The sequence below is a fragment of the Rhincodon typus genome, chromosome 9 (assembly GCF_021869965.1).
Source record: "Rhincodon typus isolate 14 chromosome 9, sRhiTyp1.1, whole genome shotgun sequence".
Classification (NCBI taxonomy): Eukaryota; Metazoa; Chordata; class Chondrichthyes; order Orectolobiformes; family Rhincodontidae; genus Rhincodon; species Rhincodon typus.
The window spans coordinates 42400791-42424780 of record NC_063340.1 but is presented as its reverse complement, the minus strand read 5'-3'; the positions used below and the strand labels follow the sequence as shown (position 1 = coordinate 42424780).

Below are 23990 nucleotides of genomic sequence, written 5' to 3'. Positions count from 1 at the left end.
GAAGTACAACAACCAACAGCTGGGATGCAGAAAGTGGTAAGTATTTTTTTTGGGGCGATACCAATTTGGAGTGGAATGTCCTTTTCTGTTATAAATGTCATGACTGACTTATTTATCTAACAGTAGGCAGCCTATCCATCTCTCAATAAGCCAAAAATAGAATGGTCATTGATCCAAAAATTAACCTTTACAGGCCACCATTTAGATTTCAATACTCTGAAGATACATTAGTTACCATTCTTCTGCCCTCAAATCAACTTTTTCAGTTAGGCTGTTCCACTCTTATAATTTGCATTAACTTAATTCAAAAACATCCTCACATGCAATTTAAAAATCATACTCCTATAAACATGGTACTTCGATCAAAGAAATTTCTCAGGGGTTTTGCTCAATTTCTCAGATGCAATTTAGCCCTTACAAATTCATGCATACAGCCCTTAATTAACCAGTATTTCTAGCCTGTATACTGGGTGGTAGAAACTTAACCAAATCAGTTAAAAATCAGACAATACAAACCCCATGACATTCTGGCAAAATTTACATACCCAAGGAGATCTGAAGATTGTTAGAACCTCTTGTTATTTGATCTCCCAGTTTGCCAGCATTTGGAAAATGAATGCCATTGGAACAGGGTGCCATCAATTATATTCATTTTTCTTCAGCACTACTGCCATATCCAGTTATCAAATTCTCCATTTCCTTCTCTTATATCCATTTATTTGTATATTCTGGAAACTTAGGTAAAACGATCATTTAATATTTCTTATACTTAATATTCATCTTTATTTGACGCTGTTGATAAATTATGCACAAAATTATTTTTGCCTAGGTTTCTCAGATATGTCTTTAAAAGTATGTGTATATCCTAACATGTCTTGTTTATGAATCTCATTATATATGATCTTATTTACCGACTTTTTTGGACTAGTGCCTTTTCCATCTGTTGGCCTTTTTTCCTTATTGAGAACATTTAGGTCTAACAGAACACTCTTAAATAACTGCTGAGGTTATTCTCCAGATGTTCACCAGCTATATTAGTTAGTCTTTCCACTCCCTCATTCAGGATTAGATTCAGTATGGTTTTTACCTAAGTTTTTTAACATTTTCTAAACACATATCTGAAAGGGGAATGTACAGGGAATGTGGGAGAGGGTGAGTGAGTGACAATTACATGAATTGGTCCTCAGGAGAGCCAGCAAGCAATCAATGGGATAAATGGCCTTCCTTGATGCTGTAATAATTCTACTGGACTAAAGACACGAACTATTTAGAAAAATACACCAAGCAGCTAGTGAGATTTGATGCTGAACTGGATATAAACCCAAGAATTCAAGGAAATTGAAAATAATAGCAGAGGTAGACTATATGGTTCCTCAGGACTGCTTTGTCATTCATGAAGATTATGACTGGTATTCTTTTTCAACTCTACACTCTTGTCCTTGATGAACATAACTGAGCATCCACAGTCCTCTGGAGCAGAAAGTTTCAAAGTTTCACAGTTTCACAACTACAGTGTCATACAGCACTTTGTCACACCTGTCCATGCCGAACAAAATTCCAAAATACACTAGTCCTACTTGCCTGCTTCTGGCCCATATTCCTCCAAACTTTTCCTATTCATGTACTTAAGTGTCTTTCAAACACCAACTGTGCTTGCATTCACCACTCCCCAGGAAATTCATTCCACATGTGAACCACCCTGCTTAAAAAAGTTATCCCCAATGTCTTTTTGAATCTCTCTCCTCTCAGCTTAAAAATATGCCCCTGTCTTAAAATCCCCCACCCTAGGGAAAAGACACCCATCATTAACCCTATCTACACCCCTCATGATTCTATAAACCTCTAAGGTCACGTGTCAACCTCCTACGCTCCAGTCAAAAAACTCCCAACCTATCCAGCCTTTCTTCATAACTCAAACCTTCTATACCAGCAACATCTTGGTAAGTCTCTTCTGAACCCTCTCCAGCTTAATAATATCCTTCACATGTAAAGGATTTTTTCATTATTCATAATTCATTATTCATAAATATCTGGAATTTGTTGAGAATGGATAACGGATAATCAGTTAAAGGACACTGGAAGTGAGGTGAAGCCAAAAGTATGCTGTGTATAAAGACAGCATGGCAAATAGCATTAGCTTAGTTCTGACAGTGTGGCTATGAGGTGAGAAACTCAGTTCAGAGACCAAACATCATGACGAGGTTAAATAGTTTGGTCCAATCTGAGACATCATGAGGCAATGATGAGTTTCTCAAAAAGACTTTGACATCAAACACGTCTTTTTAGCAAGACATCAAGGCTTTCCAATACTATAGGAACAAAGGATCACAGAGGGGGTGGACTATTCAATCCTCATTCCTCAGCTCCAACATTCTAGATTATGGCCAATCACCTACTTCAAAGCCATGTTCCTGCATTATTCCTATTTCCCAAGGTCTTTAGTAACTAGAAATCTTAGTTTCCATCTTAAAATAATGACAAAATTTCCATCACCCTCTGGGGAGAGAATTCCAAAGATGTACTACCCTGAGTGAAGAAGTTCCTCTTCATCTCAGTCCTAAATGGCAAGCCTTTTAGTCGGAGATCCCACATTCAAGGAAATCATCATTTCTGTATCTACTTTGTCTATTCCTTTAAGAATTTTGAAATTTTCACAAGCTGACTCTTCAATCTTCTCAACTTCGGAGAATACAGGCCCAGTCTCCTCAACTATTCCTTAAAGGACAATATCAACACCTCAGCAATTGTCTGGAGAGCTTCCCCAGCACTTCCTTTATGACAAGCATATTTTTCTTAGGCAAGGGAACCAGATCTGCAAACAGTACATGAGGTGTTCTCACCACTGCTCCATACAATTGAAGAAAGACTTTTGTACATGTACTCAAATCCTTTTGTGATAAAGGCTATCATACCATTTGACTTGAATTGCTTGCTGCACCTGCATTCTAGCTTTTAGCTACTTATGAACTTGTACATTCCAATCTTTCTCCATTTAAGAAATATTCTGGACATTCATTCATTCTCCATACCCATGGTGGATAATTTCACATTTATTAACATTATATTGGATTGGTCATGCTCTTGACCACTTACTAAGCCCGTCTAAACCCCCTCGAAGCTTCTTTGCATCTATCTCCAAACTCAAAATCCCACAAGTTTCATATTTGTGCTAAACTTGGGAATATTACAATTGGCTCCAGCACCCTAATCATTAATACAGACTGAACAGCTGGCACTCATGCACTGATCCCTGTGGTCCCCACCGGTTGCAGCCTACTAATCTCAATGACCCATTTATTCCTACTCTTTAAACCTCAACATGCTGGTATGTTACCCCCATCCCATGCACCTTATTGTTATTTGCTAACCTGCCAACAAGATTTTATCAAAAGCCTTCCAGAAATCCAAGCTCACTTTATCCACAACAGTCCCTTAATTGAATCTGCTAGAAACATCCTCAAATTCTCAGTTTTGTCAAGCAGGATTTCCTCTTCATAAATTCACGTTGAATTTATCCAAACAATTATTTCCTAAATAACCAAACACATCTCTTTTAATATAGTCTAGCATTTTCCCTACTGACAGGAGGCTAACCAGTCTGTAATTCCTGGTTTCTTCCCTCATTCGTTCTTAAGCAACAGGGTTACGTTTTTAAACACATTACGTCAAGCAAGCATTAATAGTGGACAGTGTTGAAGAGAGTCACGGAGAAACAGAGCTGAATGTGATTTGCATGTGTGCTGAAGCTGACAGCATGTCCAAAAATGGTGTCACGGGGAAGGGAGAGGAAGCATGTAGATGAGGAAGACATGGGGAACAAAGGGCAACCATGCTTGGACAGAAAGAGATAGATACTAATCATAGAGCATCTGTATAATTAGAGTATTAAACAGCATACACAATGAAATTCCATAGAACTCAAACAAAATGAAATTGCACAAAAGGCAATATATTGTCACTGTGAGAAACACTACCAATCTTAAGAGGATATGACAGACACTGCATCTTTCCAATGTAGAAATGAATATGCCATATTAAAATCTGCTTGAAAGATATTGCTAGTTAGTTAACTTAAGTAGGATGCAAAGCTAACTAAGTTTAGAATTGACAATGCTGCATCGAGAACAAGTCTTGTGAACTGTTTTAAATTTTAACAGAGAATCGTGTGAAATTAATAGGAGCATTACTGTACTGACTTTGATTTAAATTGTATGCAGTGCTTTTCTAATTCACCTGATACTTCCATTTCTGAAAATGAAAGAGCTAAACTCAGCTTCCATTGAAAACGTGTTAAATTTAGAAGGTTGAATGCAAGTCATTCTGCTGCATGGAGAAACTATGTCCACTTTATAGGGTCTGCTCTACTTTATCGTAAAAGCAACTAGGAGTCTGACAGCAATACCAAACCGGTCAACTCACTGAGGTGACATGTTAATATTCAACTACTCAGAAAAGGTACAAACATATTAATTCTTTGCCATGTATCATTTCAATAGATGCTGGAAGATACCTTACCGTAAACCATGTTTTTAATGCAAACTTTAGCCTGAAAAACACTAGATTCAATTGTAACTTTTAAAGAAGAAAACTTGAAAAGTACAAATAGAAATACAGGCAAGCAGCAAGATAGCAGGCTTAAGTGCATAATTTTTTCAAAGAGCTGTTACAGACAGGATAGGCCAAACAGCAACCCCATGCTATACAATCAATTTGTGGGTTTTGACTGATACAAATAATCATACAGCATGGAAGCGAATCCTTCAGTCTAACTTGTCCATGCTGATCCGGTTTCCCAAACTGAACTAGTTCCATTTGCCTGAGTTTGGCCCATGCTGCTCTAAACCTTTCCTATTTTGTGTACCTGCCCAAATGTCTTTTAAATGTTGTAACTATTTGCGTGTACCACTTCCTACGGCAGTGCATTCCACGTGAACCACGCTCTGTGAAAACGTTGCTTCTCAGGTCCCTTTTAAAATCTTTCACCTTAAAATTATGCCCTTTATAGCTTTTAGCTCCCCTACCCTAGGCAAAAGACCATTGCTATTCACTCTATGCCCCTCATGATTTTATAAACCTCCATAAAAAAGGTCACTACCAACCTCCTATGTTCCAGCGAAAAAAAGTCCCAACCCATCCAGCATCTCCTTACACCTCAATCCCTCCAGTCCCAGTAACAATCCTTGTATATATTTTCTGCACCCTTTCCAACTTAATATCCTTCCTACAGCAGGGCAACCGGAACTGTATACAGTCCTCCAAAAATGGCCTCACCAACGTCCCAACTCTTATACTCAATGGTCTGACCAACGAAAGCAAGCATGCCAAATGCCTTCTTTACCAACTTGTCTACTGGTGATGCAACTTTCAAGGAACTATGTACCTGAACCCCTATTCTTTCTGCTCGCCAACTCTTCGCATGGCCCTACCACTAACCATGCAAGTCCTGTTCTTGTTCATCTTGCCAAAATGTACCATCTCGCATTTATCCAAATTAAACTCCATCTGCTACTCTCGGCCCACTGGCTCAGTTGATCAAGATCCCTTTGTACTCTTAGATAACCTTCACTATCTATTATACCATCAATTTTGGTTCCATCTACAAACTTAGTAACCATGCTTCCTATATTTGCATCCAGACTGCAATTTGTCAATCTCAACATCTTGCTTGTAAATAGTATGCTTTTAGTCAAAATATTGCTATCAAAAGGTGCTTTCCCCAAAACTGCTCCTATGAATGTCTTTGCTAGAAAATGCTTATATGCAGTCTGCTAAAAGGTCTGAAAACTTTGAGGCACCATGCAATTGTAGCACTTGGGTAGAATCATTAGTTTTTCCCTTTGTTTACCTCATATTAGCTGTGTTTGTCTCCAAAGCAGTGAACAGCGAGCACCATTAAAGATAGCCACTGTGTTCGATCTGTACATGTGCATGAGCTTTGGTAGATTGTGGCAAACACTCCTGTAAATATTGTAATCTCAGTCATTACCTCCAAACAGCCAGACAAAGGTTGGAAGTGGGGGATCAGGTGTTGAAACTTGCAGGAAAATGCCTAACCAGGATGATGACTTAGATTCATCAGAAGATTTCCACCTTCAAAACATGTCATCAGAATATTTACTGAACAAGGTACATCAGCTTCTGCTAATCTATAATCAAGAGACTGAAGCAGAACCTGGCTGAAAGACTTTGGCAACAGATACAGCCTTTTCTGAAATCAAACTGATATTAGCATTTCAGCAATGTAGTTACAGCATACAATCCAGGATAAAGTCCAGAATAACATAACATGACCTTTCTACATTATGTTCATGCGAAGCACAACAAAAGGTCTCTGTGCAACTTACAGAAGTTAAATAGGGATGGGCTATTAAGGCAGGCCACGCCAGTGGCACCCACATCCCATGAACAAATATGCAAAAAAAGCCTCTTGAAAGTTAATGCAACTGCTTAAAATCAGAACAGCAATAACAGTAATATTCACTGGATAAAGTCTGCCTATTATTGATCAACATAAATCGTAAATATGAAAATCTGCTTTTAAAGTTGTGCTTTCAAAAACTGCTCCTTTCTCTACCTCACTCGTGATTAACCCATTTAGAAGCAATTCCATAAGTAGGTACGAAATTCATGAATCTTTGTAAGAAATTCAATGCCTAGGAAGATTTCAATTTGGATTAACTATACCACTAAAATGGCACACAGCCCACCACAAATTCTGGATGTTGAAATAGAACTTTAAGATGCTTGAGCAAGAAAAATATTTCATGATCTGCTCTTTAGCTATCTTTCACAAACATTAAAACATAGCAATAGTAATTAACTTTAGACAATTTACACACTTCCGTTTGAGTGCAAAACAGCAGAATGCAAGCAACATTCAAGTAATACATCTTTATGAAAAAGGAACCTAAGATATGCAGCTTCAGCCACACAATGTTTCTCTCCCCCAAAACCCCAAGCGAAAAATATAGCTCAAGACAGGTAGTCATAGTTGCAGACTGTAAACTTCAAACTAGAACCTAATACTTAACTAGGTAAATATTAGCATGTCATCATTAAGAAAACAGATTAGCTAACAAGGTAAACGATCCTTTTCGCTGATCTTCAGCAATTAAGGAAACCTCAAGGCTGCCATGCCAATAATTTTAGCCGTTCATTCATCCATTTGACTTCCAAGTTTATTAGATACTTAGTGCGAATTGGATAAGGCTGGGAGAAATTAGGTTGAAGTTTCAACGTGTGCTGAAGAATCGAAAATCCAGTTTGGGAAAAAGTGTGCAGCTAAAGTGATAGCTACCACTGATCATGGTATTCAATTCAACCTTTTGAGATTTCATAAAAATCCATCCAAAATAGTGGCCGACTGATGCAGTGTATAAAATGTGAACTACTGCTCTTGGTGCACATGGCCCTCTTGTTTTAAAATATGTGGGTCTATCTTAAAAGATAAATAAGAGATTTTGCTAAAACTATACAAGAGGGAAGAGACTGGGGTTGATTAAAAAAAGCCACGATTGATCACGGGGCACAGACCTGATGGGCCAAACGACCTAATTCTGTTCCAGTCTTATATAAGGCACTACTCAGACCACAGCTGGAATATTGTGAATTTTGTTAATCTCAGGGAAGATATGCTTGCATTAGAGGTAGTCCAGAAAAGATTCACTAGGCTGATAACAGGTATGGAGCGACTGTCTTATGAGGAGAGGTTGGGTAGATTGGACTGCACTTACTGGAATATAGAAGAATGAGTCGCGATCTTATTGAAACATACAAATGTGCTTTAGTCCATTCTTGGTTGTCAGTAAAATGTTCCCTACGCCTGCTGACAACATTGATACGTGGGTAAAGAAAATCACTCGAAGAAAACAGAATTTAATATGTAACATAATCCTGGTCAGATACTTTTAGACAATCACCTCAAATTGTTCCAACTGATTCACTGCTATTATGTGATCTTTTGTCTTAAAGCTAAGAAAAATCATTACAACTGAAAGAAATTTACAAAATTATGGGGTTTGGATAGTCAATTACATGGGGAAATAGGTTTAAAGTAAAAGGTGGAAAGTTTACACGAAATATGAGAAACAAGCGCTTTTTTTATTTACACGGAAGGTGGTAAGTGCCTGGAATTCACTGGCAGAGGTGGCGGTAGAAGCAGATTAAAAAAAAGCAATGTCTAAGAGGCATCTTGACAGATACATGAACAGCAGGGAAGAGAGACACACTGACCACATAGCGGCAAAAGATTTTTAGTATATAAAGGCATCATGTGCCAGTGCAGACTTGGTGAGCTGAAGGGTCGGATCCTGTGCTGTACTGTTCTTTGAACACTGTACGTTCGACATGGCTTCACCTTGAGCAGCAAGCTTATGATCTCTGACCAGCTATATGGTTGCTCGAGCCACAAGTTCTGGAAATTAAAGAGGAGGCAGTGCTGCAGTGAATTAACTCAACCAGTAATGCAGAGGCTCAGGCAAGTGATCTGGGCACATGGGTTCAAATCCCACTGTTAAATTTGTTAATAGAATAAATGTACAGTTAAACCTAATCCAAGGGTGACTATTAAAACCAATCAGTGCACACACTCATTTGGTTAAAATATTTCCAAGGAAATCTATTGTCTTTACTTGATTGAGCCTACATGCGATTCCAGACCAACAGTAATGCATCTGACTGTTTCATGTCTTCTGAAAATGGGCCAGAAAGGTATTTAATTGTATCAAATCACTGAAACGTTTCCTAAAAAAAGGACCGGCCAGCATCAGCATTAGAACCAGAAACAAAAACAGCAAACCTCTTCCTATCAACGCTGCAAAGCTGTCTTTAAGATCGGTGGGGGCTTGTGCCACCAATAAGTCAAGCAACAACCTGACGCTAGCAGCAGATACATGGGAAAATCATCACCTGCAAGTTCCCCTCCAGCCATACACCATCCAGACTTGGAACAACACTGCCATTCCTTCACTGGCTCTTGGTCATAATCCTGAAACTTCCTTCCTACACACCAAGGACTGCAGTGGTTCATCCCCAATTGCCTCTCTCAAGGGCAATTACAGATGGGCAATAAATGCTAGCTTAATCAATGATATCCACATTCCATGAACAAATATATTTTTAAATTTTAAAGACTGTTACTGGCTGTGATGCCACTTTTTTCTTGATCAAGTCACCAGAGCAACCTATCACTGCACAGCGGCAAAGATATGCATTTTGCAGAAAATGGGTAGGCGTTAGAGTGGTCAGAGTGTAGGTAATATCAGGTAATCTCTGATGGGTAGGAAACGGTCTGGTTCAGCCTGTTTGTTGCTGAATGTTCCATATATGTACGCTGACAACACCTTGAATGTCTCATCACCTCAATGCGGCTATAGCTCCATAGTCAGACAACCCTTTCTGATACAAAAAGTCATTTAAAACTGTGGATCAAGAGACCGATCAGGAAGAACAAATGCATTATTTAAAACCCCAACATAAACTCTGGTCTCTCATCAATGGCTGCATTCTGCTTTGTGACTATGCACCTGGGTTGATATGTCTTCCATCAGTTATGCTCATCACTGGAGACATTATTCTAATACACTTCTTGCTGTCTTCACATCTTCTGTGAACAAAGATTTCTCCCAAGCATTGCTGCCTGTAGCTAGATTTCCACAGAGTCCCGCGACTCATCCTAATCAGGTTACACTGTCGGTTTTCTACTTCGCATCATACTGAATGTGCAGCCTGTATACAGAATCAGAATCCAACCAGTGTCTGCATCAACATGGAGATTAGGAAATTCACTCAAACACTGCACATTTTAAAACCTACACGGAAATCCAATGAAGCATTTAGAATAGGGTAGGCATTAACAACACCATTAAACCAATTTAGGATGAAAATATCAAATAAAAGCAAAATACTGAAGATGCTGGAAATCTGAAACAATCAATTCTGGAGAAACTTAGTGGGTCCAGAGAGTATTGTGGACAAAGAAAAAAAAAGCGTTAGCTTTGAGTCCGACATGAGTTTTCCTCTGAAGAAATATCAGACACGAAATACCAACTCTATTTCGCACTCCACAGATGCTGCTAGACTGTATGGTGAAGTTGTGCAGTAAAAAGTAAATTTGTTCCTGAAAAAGAAAATTCAAGTTTCATCCAGGTCATGTTAGAAAAGTAAAATAAAAATGTACAAAAAACAAATTCTGGAAACCTGAAATCAAAAAGAAAACAAACTACCCGGGTAACTCGGGATAAAGAGACAGAAAAGCTTTAAATATTTCTGCTATCTGCTCTTCATTCACATATAAAGCCTGCTTGTAATTTAATCTGCTGTTTCTGGTCTCACCCAAGTAATGTACAATTCAAAATGCACTTCAAGCCAGGCTACGGGAACAGCATTTTCCAATGTAAAGCCTTTTAACGTCAAATACATTTGGATTGAATCAATTTTTCATACACAGATCCATAGCACAAAATCTCCTAAATCTAACTTGACTAGCAAATCAGGAACGTTGCTCTGAGACACTTTGATCATAGTTGGTATAGGAAAATTAACGTTAACCGATCTCAACAGGAGACAAGGCATAAATCACTCAGAGCATGAAGGCAGCAAAAATAAAGTTCCTCTTTTATTGCATTATCACCTTTCATTTCCAAAGCATATTTTATTCCTTTACACAAGGGGGAAACCCAAACCACTGTCTGAATCCAGAGCAAGGTCTAATCTTGCTATAGTTGAGACATTAAATCTGCAAATCAAATTGTTAATATCTCAGAAAATTAACTCACCTGCAACATACTAACAATCTCCACTTTATTGAAGAATATAAATGATGTTAGTGTGGATAGAAAGTTTTCCTCAAATACAGATGGGGTGGGCAAAATTATATCCTGGATATATTGCACCCGGTATGTTTGGTGAATTTTTTGCTTCAGTTCAGTGTCAGTGATAGGTATAACCTCTTTAAATTTGGCTGTTTTGGTCAAAAATTCTCTGTGTTTTCTGGGATGAGATAAGGAAGGATCATACTCCAAACACCCCACCACGTCCATAATGCACTCATCTGAAAACATCACCTCAAACAGTGCTGCTTTATTGAGGAACAAAATTCCTCTGATAATTTCATACAAGTGATGTAGACCTTCTGTGTTCTCCAGGTCCTCACAAACTTGAAAGAGCTGCAATAGTTTTTTAATATAGCCCTCATTTTCCAAAGCCAGTGCCAACTTCTCTCTGCGGATAGGAGAGGACAGGACCGAGGTTACCAAGTCGGCAATCTCTTCCAGTTTGTTTAGTTCACATGGTGGAAGATCAACTGTATGAGTAGTTTCAGGCATTTCTTCAAATCGCTCTTCTTCAGACTCATCAATGATGTCCTGAGTGATATCTAGTGACGGGTCTCGTCCCTGCACCTGTGAATGCCAATAAATGGGTCAGTTGAAATTTATTCTACTACTGTGACCTGCAAATTAAAATGTATTTAATATTTATCTACTGTTCATTGCAAACCTGTCAGAAAGAATGCTTAGAAACTATTAAGATCAAAGTGTGCAGGATTTTTATAGACTTAACATTAAGTTTCTTTTCAAAAGACAGTAAGCAATTTCTCAAAATGCAAATACAATAGATTATATACATTAATCTCAGATGCTTCATATTCTTAGACAACAGGCTTTTGTCACCTGGTGAGTTAATTTGAAATAACCAGTACACTGCCCATGGCCAGTTAGTAAATACAAGCAGTAACAGAATTAAGATACTTCAGAATTAGGGTTCACAAAAGCTGATTGGCTAGAGCACAGCACAGTATCAGTTAACATATGTTTAAAATGCCATCTTGTGGCAAACTGGTGACAAGAAACGTGACGAAGGTACAGGGCATCAACAGTATGAAAGGCTTTGCTTTTAAATAGCTTTGCACATTACTCAAATGACAAACTCAATCATATCTAATATCAGAAAGAGAGAACAGTAATAATAAGCCGTATGACTTTCCAACATATTTTACCATTAGACATATGGTTATCTTCTGCCCCAAAATCACTTTGGTCCCTATCACTTAGTATCAAAAAATCTGATCTCTATCTAGCAATCAGTCTAGTAAACTTTGGCAAATCTCTCTTTTGGTCAGTAAACCAAGTCTGTACACAGTGTTTTAGGTGTGGTCTTACCAAAGCCCTATATAATAGCCATTACAGACTTCCTTACTTTTAGATTTCAACAGAAATGGTTTGAAGTATAATACCATTTAGTTCCCTAACTGCTTGCTGTTTATGCATATTAACTTTGATTTATGCACAAAGAAACCAGGTCCATCTACATATATTTATTTTCCCTGCTAAAGTGGATAACTTCATGTTTTCCATGTTACAATCATCAGCGACATTCTTAAATATTCACTTGTGTAAATTACTTTGCAACCTCTGCACCCTCCTAAAGCTTTTTTTTGCACTTAAGTGAATCACCAAATTTGAATATTATACTTGGTCCTCAAAGTCAGTGACAACTGTAAACAGGTAAACTGTAAACACTAATTACAGTCTATGAATCAAAACATCATTTTTTCCAGTTTATGTCCATTAATCAATCCTCAATGCATGCTAACAGCCCAATTGAGTGTAAATCATTTATTGCACACTTCTCAAAAAAAAAGACTTGAAATGTTTACAGACCCATTTCACTCCTATACTCTGGGGAGCTTCAAAAGGCAGCAAACAGAAAATTACCATGTCAATGGATACATCTATTTTAAATGTTTCAAAATTCACCAGATGAACTCAACTACTTCTTCCTCAGTTATTAGCCTTTTTTTTTCATTATGACTGCAAAACTGTAAAAGTTGTTCTCTACCAGATTGCCAGTTTTGGGTAATATAACAGGTAAGCAGTCTAGCAGGTCTGAAGTTATGTAACACCTTAGCTGTGCAACAGTCTGGAAATATCCACGCAGGCTGTGCATAATTTGGCCTCTTCAAGTTATCATGCACTTGGTGCCATGCAAAAATTTAATGCGGCATGCATTCCTAAAAACAAGAGCAAACACCAATCCAAATCCCAAATATGAAAATTCCAAAATGGTAGATGCCAAAATTGCAACATGATAACTACCTACTTTTCTAGAGATTCTCAAGCTTGGGAGTCTCAGATTTTCATTCTGTATGTACCAATACAGGTAGTTCTCCTTTAATGCAATAGTGGAGTTCTTGCATAACCTCTCACGATAGAAAATCGCTATACTTGTACAGCGGAAAGTTTGCATTATCCAAACAGCATCCACACTTCAATTGTGTCACAGCCAATTCGTGTTAACGGAACATGCGTTATAGCAGAACTACCTGTAAATAACTGGGCACTGTATACAAAATTTACCAGCTATAATAGCACTGCTTCCCTTGAGTAAGTGATAGTATTTTGAAAATTAGAATTGGGGCAAGTGGAAGAAGAGAGGCAAAAGTGCTAGTATTGGCAGGGGATCCCAAACTGGTGAGATAGATAATCACAGCTTCAAAGTACGTAAAACAATGCTTGCAGTGCAATATTTGGATCAAATTTTCAGATACTTGGAGCATCCAGCATTTGTGTCACTAATAACAGTAGTCACAAACAGAAAGGTCTTTTAACATAAACCGATGCTTAACGAAGACAATATCGGTAAGTTAACAAGGCTGTAGTCTTGTTGCGTGTCACACGATTAAATTTAATTGTTTTCTAGGTGATTCAATTGCTGCATGTCTGTAGTGGCCTCTCCCCACACCTCAACACTTGCCTCACAGATTTGTGTTCCCTTTCAAGATCCAAGAACGATTCAAAGCTATAGAATTCCCAGCTGGGGCATTAATAATCCAGGCTTTTAAAACAAAAAAATTCGAAGTTGATCCTGCCTCACTAACAGCAAGGATTCAGGAGAAGTAGCAAGCAACAGCATTTGAAAAAGTGGACTCTTAAAGCTCCAGCTCAGCACTTCTACAGTTTTGGGATTCACAGCCCCTCAACATTGGAGCTTAGACTTTGGAACAGATACAAAAACGGAAAGGACAACAGTGAGAGTCATGGAGTGGAAAGTTTAGTAAGAACATGGGTTGGGGTAAGGAGGAGTGGTATGCAGCAACCAAGTGAATGAGGGAGGTTCAGGAAACAGGATCACCTAAAAGTCTATAGTAGTAAGAAGTTATATTTTTCTTTTATGCTTTCAAAATGTTTTTACAAGTATTTCATTTGCCAATATAGCTGTGAGAAATATTTCAACATGAGAGAGTATAATCTTTTAATACTTATTTTTTCTAATAAGTAAGAATCTACAGAATCTAGAGTTTTAACACTATTCCCACTTGATGTTGTAATTTTTTTTTAAGGAACACAATCACAACTGTAACTGAGAACTTATTGTATTGATAATTGTGTGGAACCGTCCTTCAATGCAAAGCACAGGAAATTCTGCCAAATAGGCTGCATAAGTCTTGTGTATACTAATTCACATTCTGCAGTCGAACTAGTAATTTGGTTAGTTGTGTCGCTAGTGATTCACAGTTATCTTTATGGTGTAAGTACTGCATTTGTATATGGTTTTATGGATGCTGACTTTATTTCAAAGTGTCCTCGAAATTACATCCATGAGGGTGGGAGTGGTCAAATAGAAAGGAAGCAAGTTCATTGTAAACACTTTTTTCACTCTGGATTTTTACTCTTTTTAAAGAGGATGGTAAATTTTAATTTTAAAAGGTGTACCACAATAGCTGACCATGCTAGCATATTCCAAGTCTGATAGTTAAATGCAATAACAGTAGCCTCAATAGGGATGCAGAGTGCATAAATGGTCTTAAAATTTGATTGGATTATAATTTGGAATACCCACAGTGAAGTAAACACTGAATCTATTTTGAAATCTATTGTTCTTTGAAGTTTGAGCATGGTAGGGGCCTCCTGTGAAGTGGTAATGTCCCTACCCCTGGACCAAGAGGCCTAGGTTCAAGTCCCACCTGCACTTGAGACACGTAATAACACCTCTGACCAGGTTGATTAGAAAAACAGAAAGGGACAAAAATGAAATCAAAACCGAAACCAAACCTTTTTTATGGACAAGTCTCAACCACCAAACAGGACTTCTCAATGCAACACACGCAGCAATTTGGGCTAATTGCTCAACGCGCACCCACAAATGTAAAACTCTTCTATGCAAAATTTTAACAGCCACAAGAAAGCATATTTTGTCCCAACTGGGAAAAAAATTAAACCTTTTGCCAAACATGCAACAATCCAAATCCAGAACAGTGTCAAACTGTCAATGAATTACAAAATCAGTGCAAAGATCCACAAAGTAATAGGTGAAGATACAGAATCATGTTTGAGAGGACAATTTAAAAAAAGGTTTTCCTTGAAAGTTTCCAACCTGCCTTAGCTAAAGTAGCACCTCAGGCAGGACTACATGGACAGATATCATTATAAGTGTGAGCTTGTGTGGATTGATGCACTTGTAAACTATTTCCAAACAAAGTAGTCTCTTGAATGTTTGTAAACAAGTTAAACTTGATTTCCGTAAACTGCACTTCTATTGATAAAATCCAGGACCCCATATCTATTAAACCACTTCCTGAACCAACCTTGCCATCAATAACTTATGCATGTACATCCTAAGGTTTTGCTACTTATGCAACCCATTTAGAACTGTGCCTTTTATTTTGTGTTGCCTCTCCCCATTCTTATTACCAAAATATATCACATTCCTCTGCATGTAATCACACGTGAAATGGGTCCACCCTGTCAATCACCCTGACTGCATCCAAATTTTGAAACTGTGTCTTGGAGATGCAGTCTATGGCATTAATATATAGACCATATTATATAGTAGTCTTAGTATCAATCCCTTGGTACTCTTTCCTCCAGTCCAAAATGCAATTGTTTACCACTACTGTCATTCGGGTAAATTGAAAGCCACGCTACCATTTTTTCTTTTATTCCATGGGTTTCAACATTTTTAAGTACTATTGTTGAGCTTAGATAAGCAACTGCATCATTCCTCATTATCTACAGCACTGCTTCAGATTATTTCAAGGTCAGACAATGCCACAGAAGACTTGTTTACTTCTTTGTGAAGACAACTTATAACAAAACTGCTGGACTTTCTTTTCCAATCAAACATTCAAACTTACTCATCTGCTTGAAGAACTATAAATTCCAAAAATAGATTCAGAGTTTACTTCACTGTTGTATTCAAATTATAATCTATTCAAATTTAAGACCATTTATGACAATCTGCATCCCTATTAAGACTATTATTGCATTTAGCTATCAGACTTACTATCACAGCCAGCTATTGTGGTATACCTTAAAATTAAAACTTAATGCCCTCTTAAAAAGAATAAAAAATTCAGTGTTTTAATATATGATCAATTTGCTTCCTTTTCTATTTCACCACTTCCACCCCCCTGAATGTAATTTCAAGGATACTTTCAAATAAAATCAGCACCCATAAAATCACATATAAATGCAGTGCTTTCATCATAAAGATAACTATAAATGACTAACCAAGCTGCCAAATTACTAGTTTGATTGCAGGAAGTGAATTAGTACACACAAGACTGATGCATGTATGCACAAGACTGACTACATGACAGAATTCTCAAAGGACCCCAGGAACAGTCTGATATACAAGTAGTTATGAAGATTGTGAAAACAAAATTGCAGATCAAAAAGTTTATAATAGGGATACAATTTACAATCCATCTGCTTAGAATGACACAGCAGGGTTAAGGGCTTATGGCTTATTCTATTTTTTATGGAAGGCATTGAAGAGGTCAGCATTGGTAACGATGAGTATGTACAATAGCAGACGAATCACAATTGGATTTTTGTAAAGTGTTCTGCACACCTTATCAAAAAGTCACTAAAGACAAATAAAGGAGGAGTTCTGACTGCTGCTTTACTACAATTACACTAAGGTGACAGCATACTGTCTAGATGAGAAACTTGAAAAAGAAGATTTATGTTCACTGGAGCAAAGGCTAAAGGGGAAAGAAATGTTCAAAATGAGCAAAGTGTTATTTCCACTGGTCAATGAATTACCAACGAGAGGACTGAAAATTCAGTAGCTATTCAGTAGAATTAATACCTTCCCAACCTTCACAAAAATGCATGCCTTAATAAGAACTGGTAAATGTGATTAAAGCAGATGACATGGGGATAACAATAACAGACAGGAGACAAGCCAACTAAACATTTTTTGAAAAAATAAAAAAGTTAGGAACATAACCAAGCACTTTGTTGATAAGTGCTGTGTACACTGAGGTTTCTATGCCAACATATAAACACAAGTGGACTGAGACCAAAACAATCTCCATCAATTGCGTGAAATAAATATGCAGCAAACAGAGAAGAAAATCCTTGCAAGAGTGTCTCATTACCAATATTAGTATAAAAAAGGATCTGAAATACCCAGCTTTAACAAACAACCAGCCATTAACAATTGAATTTGACTGAAAACAGTGAATTCAGATTAATCCTTTCTTTATTTTCAGTACGAGTTTTTTTTTAAAAAAAATGAGGACTCCACTGAAATACATTTTAAAACTGTCTTCTATATAAAATGAACAAAAACTGATGGCACAAGTGAGTTTGGTAGCATTTTGGAAGACTAACAATTATTTAAGATTAAATTTCAGCATTAATGTTTTTAGGTAAAGGATGCACATAAATTAAGCATTTGCAACTTTATAGCAAACAGCTCAACAATCTGATTATTACTGGTATACTCAGAGGGTAGGTTCAATATTCATGTTATGTTCCCCAATGGCACACGTAGTTCTCCTATAACGTGATAGTTGTGCTCCTGTGACCTCGTGCTATAGAAAATTGCATTATAGGGAAATTGCTATACCTATACAGTTGTAAGTTTGCCTTATCCAAACAGCATCCACTATTTATCGCGTTACAGTCAATTCGCATTAATGAAACACGTGTTATAGCAGAACGACCTGTAATGCAATCTGGCAATCCTGAACAAACTAGAACAAAATTGCTAGGTAGCATACTGTTTGACTGCATTTGTGACGCAAACGTATATTTCAAATAGCATATCTGAACGCGGTTATCTACAGAATTGTGCTGTGTAGTTGTGCTCCTCACTGGCTTTATAGATGGGCCATTGAATACAATAGCATTGATAATGAATCTGTGGAAAACAACAGATAGGCCATAACTGAAGTACAGCAATAAGTTTTGGACATTCTATTAGAGATAGGTTACTGAACTCATTGAAGAAGGTGCAACTAAAGTGATCCAGAGATAAAAAGGTTATCACCTAGATGATTAATTTGACAAGCCAGAGCTTCATTAGCTTGAACAGGAATTAAAAACCTGGAAGAAAACTGTTCATTTAAATCCATCAGGAGTGAAAAGGACAAAACTGCATAAAGCCGAAATTTTGTTAGCTCCTCCCCACCCCCAGTATAAATCCAATGCATCCATTTAATTGGAACAACCTATGAAAATTCAACCAACAATCTAATCATCAGGTTTTGCATAAACTGCAAAACATTCTCCACATTTTCACCATCCTGAAAAAAAGCATTGCAGAGCGAGGGGTGGGATTGTTAAATGGGTAGACTGAAAAAGACCAGGGAGTGGGGGGAGGAAAAATGATGACAGTGACAAAGTGGTAGAAAGAATTTACAGATGTGTGGAAAATTGGCTGGATCTATGTGACAAACAAGTAAACAAGTGACAGGAAGAGTAGATGGCAAGGAAGGTACTGAGCATCACAATGTCACTGTAAATCCCACATTAAGTGCAACCTTGTGGCCATTATTGGTTCCTCATCCACCACACTAACCACCACTTCCTACCTGAAAAATATTGAAGATGGCTGACAGAAAAACTAGAAAGTTTGCAACAGAAATAGTGATACCATATGCTCTACTTTATTGTAGCTAACAGCATAGAAGAAAAATGAGTATGTACGATTAAATATGTTCCAGTGCAGAACTCCAAAAGAACGTGCATTAATTTTTAGACAAATGGAATGCCAATGAAAATCAAAATTCAACTGTTCAGTTAACTCACTTAATCAATGCTGATTATGAATCACTGTCAAAACTGTGGTATTTATTAGTTTGACAGAATAAAATTTTAATTATCTGCGAAGTATCATACTCAACATGGAAGACTTACACTTATTAGTACTTTGTGCATCAACCATGGTCTCAAAGCAGTTAGCATTGCAAAGTAGGAATTGGTGCCATTCTCAAATTTTAAACAATGTCAATGTTTGATAAAAAATTAAACTGTCTTAGGATGTGGGTGCCATGGCAAGTGTGGACCTTGTTTTAAAAATCATGAGGGGCATGAATAGGGTGAATAGCCATGGTCTTTTTCCTCAGGACTGGGGAGTCCAAAACTAGAGGGTATATGTTTAACATGAGAGGTGAAAGATATAAGAGAAACCCAAGAGGCAAATTTTTCAGAGTGGGGTGCATGTATGAAATGTGGTGGAGGCTGGTACAATTACATTATTTAAAAGGCAACTGGATGGGTACATGAATAGGAAGGATTTAGAGGGATATGGGCCAAATGGGACCAGATTAATTTAGGATATCATCTCCATGGACTAATTGGACAGAAAGGATTGTACGGCATATGAAATCTATTTAAAATTGCTGTCCATATCAATCTGAACGTTAAAACACATTTAGCATTCTAAAAACTGTGGATATTGATTAGAAACATATTTGGTCACACAACAAATCTTCCATTAAAAAAGCAATTCTCCAATAATGCAGTTTTTGCAAATAATGTGAAAAACAAATGCGTTTCCCTATAAAATGAGAAACATTATGGAATTTAAAATATCCACCCAACATATACCATATCAGTCTGTTTTAAAGTTGCTTGCAAGCTTCTAATTTCTCAAACAAAGCACGAATTGAAGTGGCAGAACTCATGTCTCTTCAACCAGTTAATTTAGTGTATACAGTACCTGACAAATTTTCTCCCAGATTTCATCACATCCAGCTTTTTCTTGGAAACTGAGTGCCAAATCGTAATTGTCTGCTTCTGACCAAACAATCAGTGTATCCTGTTTTAGAATAAGATAGAAATCACAACTGATTCTTTATCTGCAAAGTACTTTAGATAATATTTCACAAATCAATTCAAAAGGCAGTGAGCAACCTGGCTACTACTGATTCTCCTTCACTATATCTTTAAATAATAAAGTAAACTAAACACACTTAGAACCTATAATCGTACAAATTAAAATGAGCAAAAACTCTAAATGACTCAATTGAGTCTGTATATTTGCACATGATTTTAAACTATAAAATGAATATTCCTTACTGTAGCTTCCGTTTATATCCTCTTACGCAAGAAAAAAAACTTTCCATTTTGTACAATATTTCAATTAACTTACTTGCTGTTTCTGGTACGCGGTATTCGGATTGATTTTCGATTCCAGTAGTAGCGAACCTAGGAGAACGAAACACAAAGAATGAGCATAAATTCCACCTGCCCTGCACACACTAGTCTCTACAGTAAATATTATTTAAATCTACACCTCCTCGCCCGAGCACGTCACATTGGCACAATTTCCTGGCCTCTCCACAATTACAACGTTTGGCTCATCTTTCACTCGGGGTCATTTGGAAACTCGCAATTACAGCGTCTCAAAACAACGCCTCGGAACATCACAAAAAAAATCAAGCGGAGGATTTTTTTTTGTCTCTTTCAAACCAGCCAGTAGTTTATTCTATAAAAGGGTATGTAATTGCATTTACAGAGACGATCCGGCCCGAAGCTGTTCTCCTCTTTCTTACCGTCGGACTCGGCCCGGACCAACAAGGACATTCCATTCAGGCGATCGACATAGGTCGAAGACACATGCCCCGTGCCCCGGTCGTCCCATTGTCGGTCCTCGTTCAGCGTGTACACTTTCACCCTCCTCCGCGTATCCGACATCTTTTACCTCCCTCTGCTTCTTTATCTCTCCTGGGCCTTTTTTTTGTCTGAGGGCCACGGCCGTCGTTCTCAGTCTCTCGCTTCTTTTCTTTTTCTACGCCGTCACCGCCGTGATTTTACAACGGTAAAAAACGCGAGTAAAGAGTCGTGCGGCATGTTATTAAAAATAAATAAAGGACCGCCACGGAGAAGGAAGGAAGAAAAAGCACATTAAATACTAGTGGTTAATGTTCGATGGGTAGGCCAGGCCCGCCTGCCTTCCTTTTCCCCCTCAAACGACTGCCCTCACCACAGAACAACATCCGCCATCTTGTAACCCGATCCCGGCGATTCAATCGTCGTACGGGGTTCCACAGTCTCCAGCGCAGGGCCACAGCGTCGCCACGCAAAATCACTGACGTCACCAGCACTTAAAGAGATAGCCGGCTGTTTCTCACTTACCTTCTTAAAGGGGCCAAACCTATTACACTCCCAGGGAACTTCACTGGCACTTTCCAGTCGTCTCGGGAATCGGTGGTTTTTGGGTTGCTCATACACTGCCTGGAAACATTCCAAATCTCTCAGTTCACGGCGACAATCTTCAAGTGATGTTTGGGGCAGCACAGTGGTTAACACTTCTGCCTCACAGCACAAGGGACCTGGGTTTGATTCCATCTCGGGTGACTGTCTGTGTAGAGTTTGCATGGGTTTCCTCCAGGTGCTCCAGTTTCCTCTGACAGTCCGAAAATTTGTTTTTTTCATTCAAGGAATGAGGGCATCACTGGCTACATCAACATTTGTTGGCCATCCCCAATTGCTCAGAGGGCAGTTAAGAGTCAACCACAGGACGGTCCATTTTCCTTCCCTAAAGGGCATTAGTGAACCAGATGGGTTTTTCCAACTATTGACAATGGTTTCACTGTCATCATTTCTGCACTTCAGGCTGCACCAGCAACTATAATCATAATGCTGCTACAAGGAAACTTTACCCTCAGGTACATACATCCAAGCCCTAGACTGAACCATACTACATCTCTCGGCTCTTCATGTACTGTCATATCACTCTGAGCAGACCTAGATGCTTGCAGAATCCCTGCCTTGCCTTGCCTTTTTGCACAATGCCCTTTCAGCCAGATATATTGCTGCTGTCTTGCCATGCTATCTTGTGCAGGCACAAAGCCAGGAAACCAGTCATGGTTGTCAGCAGGTCTCAGTCCAGTCAACAGGGAAAACCTACGTTCAGGGGACCTCAGCACAATAAGTCAAGGGCAGCATCTGATACCAGTTCAGGCCCTGTATGGGTAGTCAGGATTAGGATCTTTTGCTCACAATGGGTGGGAGCTGATTAACAGGCAGAACACCATTTGTGCTGGCCTGCTATTTAGGGCAGTTTTCTATATGAAATGAGAGAGAAGCAGCATATTGGAAGATGAAAATGGATAGCACAGCAGATGCAGGTGGGAGGTTTTCTGAACGAATGAGTCGGCAGTGCATAGGGCATGCAGGATTGGTGGATGTCAGAAGTTGGGATAGGTGGGGATGACTGGTGAAGATATTGAACGTAGTGGTGAGAATGATAGAACATGAGCCTTGGTGGGAGGTGGGTGTAGTAGCAGAGATAGAGTGAGTGTGAGGTAGCAGAGAGAAGACAAAGGTAGTTGGAATGAAGGAGGAGATTGACCTTCTTCCCATAGAGTTTGGGATTTCTCCAGATGGTTGAGACTGCACTAACCCACGTGGCAAACCCAGACCAGGCTGGCGTGTTGTGGTTTTGTGGCCTCTACTGCTGGGTCCTGGGTGAAAGAGAAAGTCTTGCCTCTGCATCATCCCGTCCAGCATGATCTCCAGGACCATGGCCGTAAAGTGGGGTGCTTAGTTCCCCTTGTCTGCCTTCTCTGCCTTGGCCTGGGTAAATGTCAGGAACTGAACAGGGCAGCTCCATACTGACAGTGCCTTGTCCAGGTGCACAATGGCCTTTTAAATATGGCAACAGTGGCAAGGATTCTGGTCAATTCTGGAATCACCTGGTGAGTTACACCAGGGACGGCACATGGCAGAAATCAGATGTGAAACTCACCACTAGGACTGAAACACTAATTAATGCAATGACTTTGGTGATATATGGTAGATAACTCAATCAGCCCCATGGTGAGAATCACTCCATCAAACTCAACATGAGTCACACGTAACCAAAGAACTGTAAGATACAGCTCAAGGAACATTTTGGAAGATTACAATCAATTTTCAGTTGCTTCTTTTAAGACACTAGCATGTAGGCCTTCAGGTTGATGGGAGCTGTCTGTCTGTTTTCCCATCCTGAGGGATGGGGGTGTTGGGACTGGCAACAGTGTGGGAAAATGTGGTCAGGTCATTGTCCAGGATTGGGAGGAGATAATAAGTCTCTAGGAGGTGTAGTTGGGAGAAGGTGATGTGGCAAATTGAAGGGTAAGTTTAATAGTTAGTTATAGGAGTTACACAAGGTCTTAACAGCAAACATTTCCATTTGAGGGTTTCAGGTGCTGGGTTTTTGCCTTCCCATCAGAATCTTCGATTTTCCAGATGTTTCCCTTGTCTGCTACATCAGGGTCCGATTGTTCAACTCCATCATGTTGCAGCAATGACAAAAAGGCCATTGGAAAAATCCAGGCCATCTCTCCACCAAACAGGAGACAATGGCCTAGTGGTATTATCACTAGATTATTAATCCAGAGACCCAGGCAAAGTTCTGGTGATCTAGGTTCAAATCCACTATGGCAAATTATAGAATTTGAATGCAATAAAAATTTTGATTTAAGAGTCTAATGATGATCATGAATCCATTGTTGATTGTCAGAAAATCCCATTGGGTTCACTACTGTCCTTTAGGGAAGGAAACTGTTGACCTTGCCTGGTCTGGCCTACACGTGGCCCCAAACCCACAGCAACGTGGTTCACTTTTAATTGCCCTCTGAGCAGTTAGGGATTGGCAATAAATGCTGGCCTAGTCAGTGACACATCCTGTGAATGAATAAAAACAGTCTAATATAACTCCACCCCAACCTTAAGTTTACCTGGACCATCTCTAACACCTCTCTCCCCTTC

General features: G+C 38.7%; 1 protein-coding gene across 1 annotated transcript in view; it reads right to left on the bottom strand.

The window, feature by feature from the left end:
• LOC109929137 (serine/threonine-protein phosphatase 4 regulatory subunit 3B) overlaps positions 1-21328 on the bottom strand; it is a 54755-nt gene extending 33427 nt beyond the window's left edge. Inside the window, exons 1-4 of the mRNA XM_020528936.2 lie at positions 20789-21328; positions 20386-20441; positions 19954-20052; positions 10776-11399 (exon numbers count right to left, since the gene is read on the bottom strand). Coding sequence (XP_020384525.2) covers positions 10776-11399; positions 19954-20052; positions 20386-20441; positions 20789-20930 — 921 coding nt within the window. The 5' untranslated portion in view covers positions 20931-21328. The remainder of the gene's footprint in view (positions 1-10775; positions 11400-19953; positions 20053-20385; positions 20442-20788) is intronic.
• Between the last annotated feature and the right edge of the window lie 2662 nt (positions 21329-23990).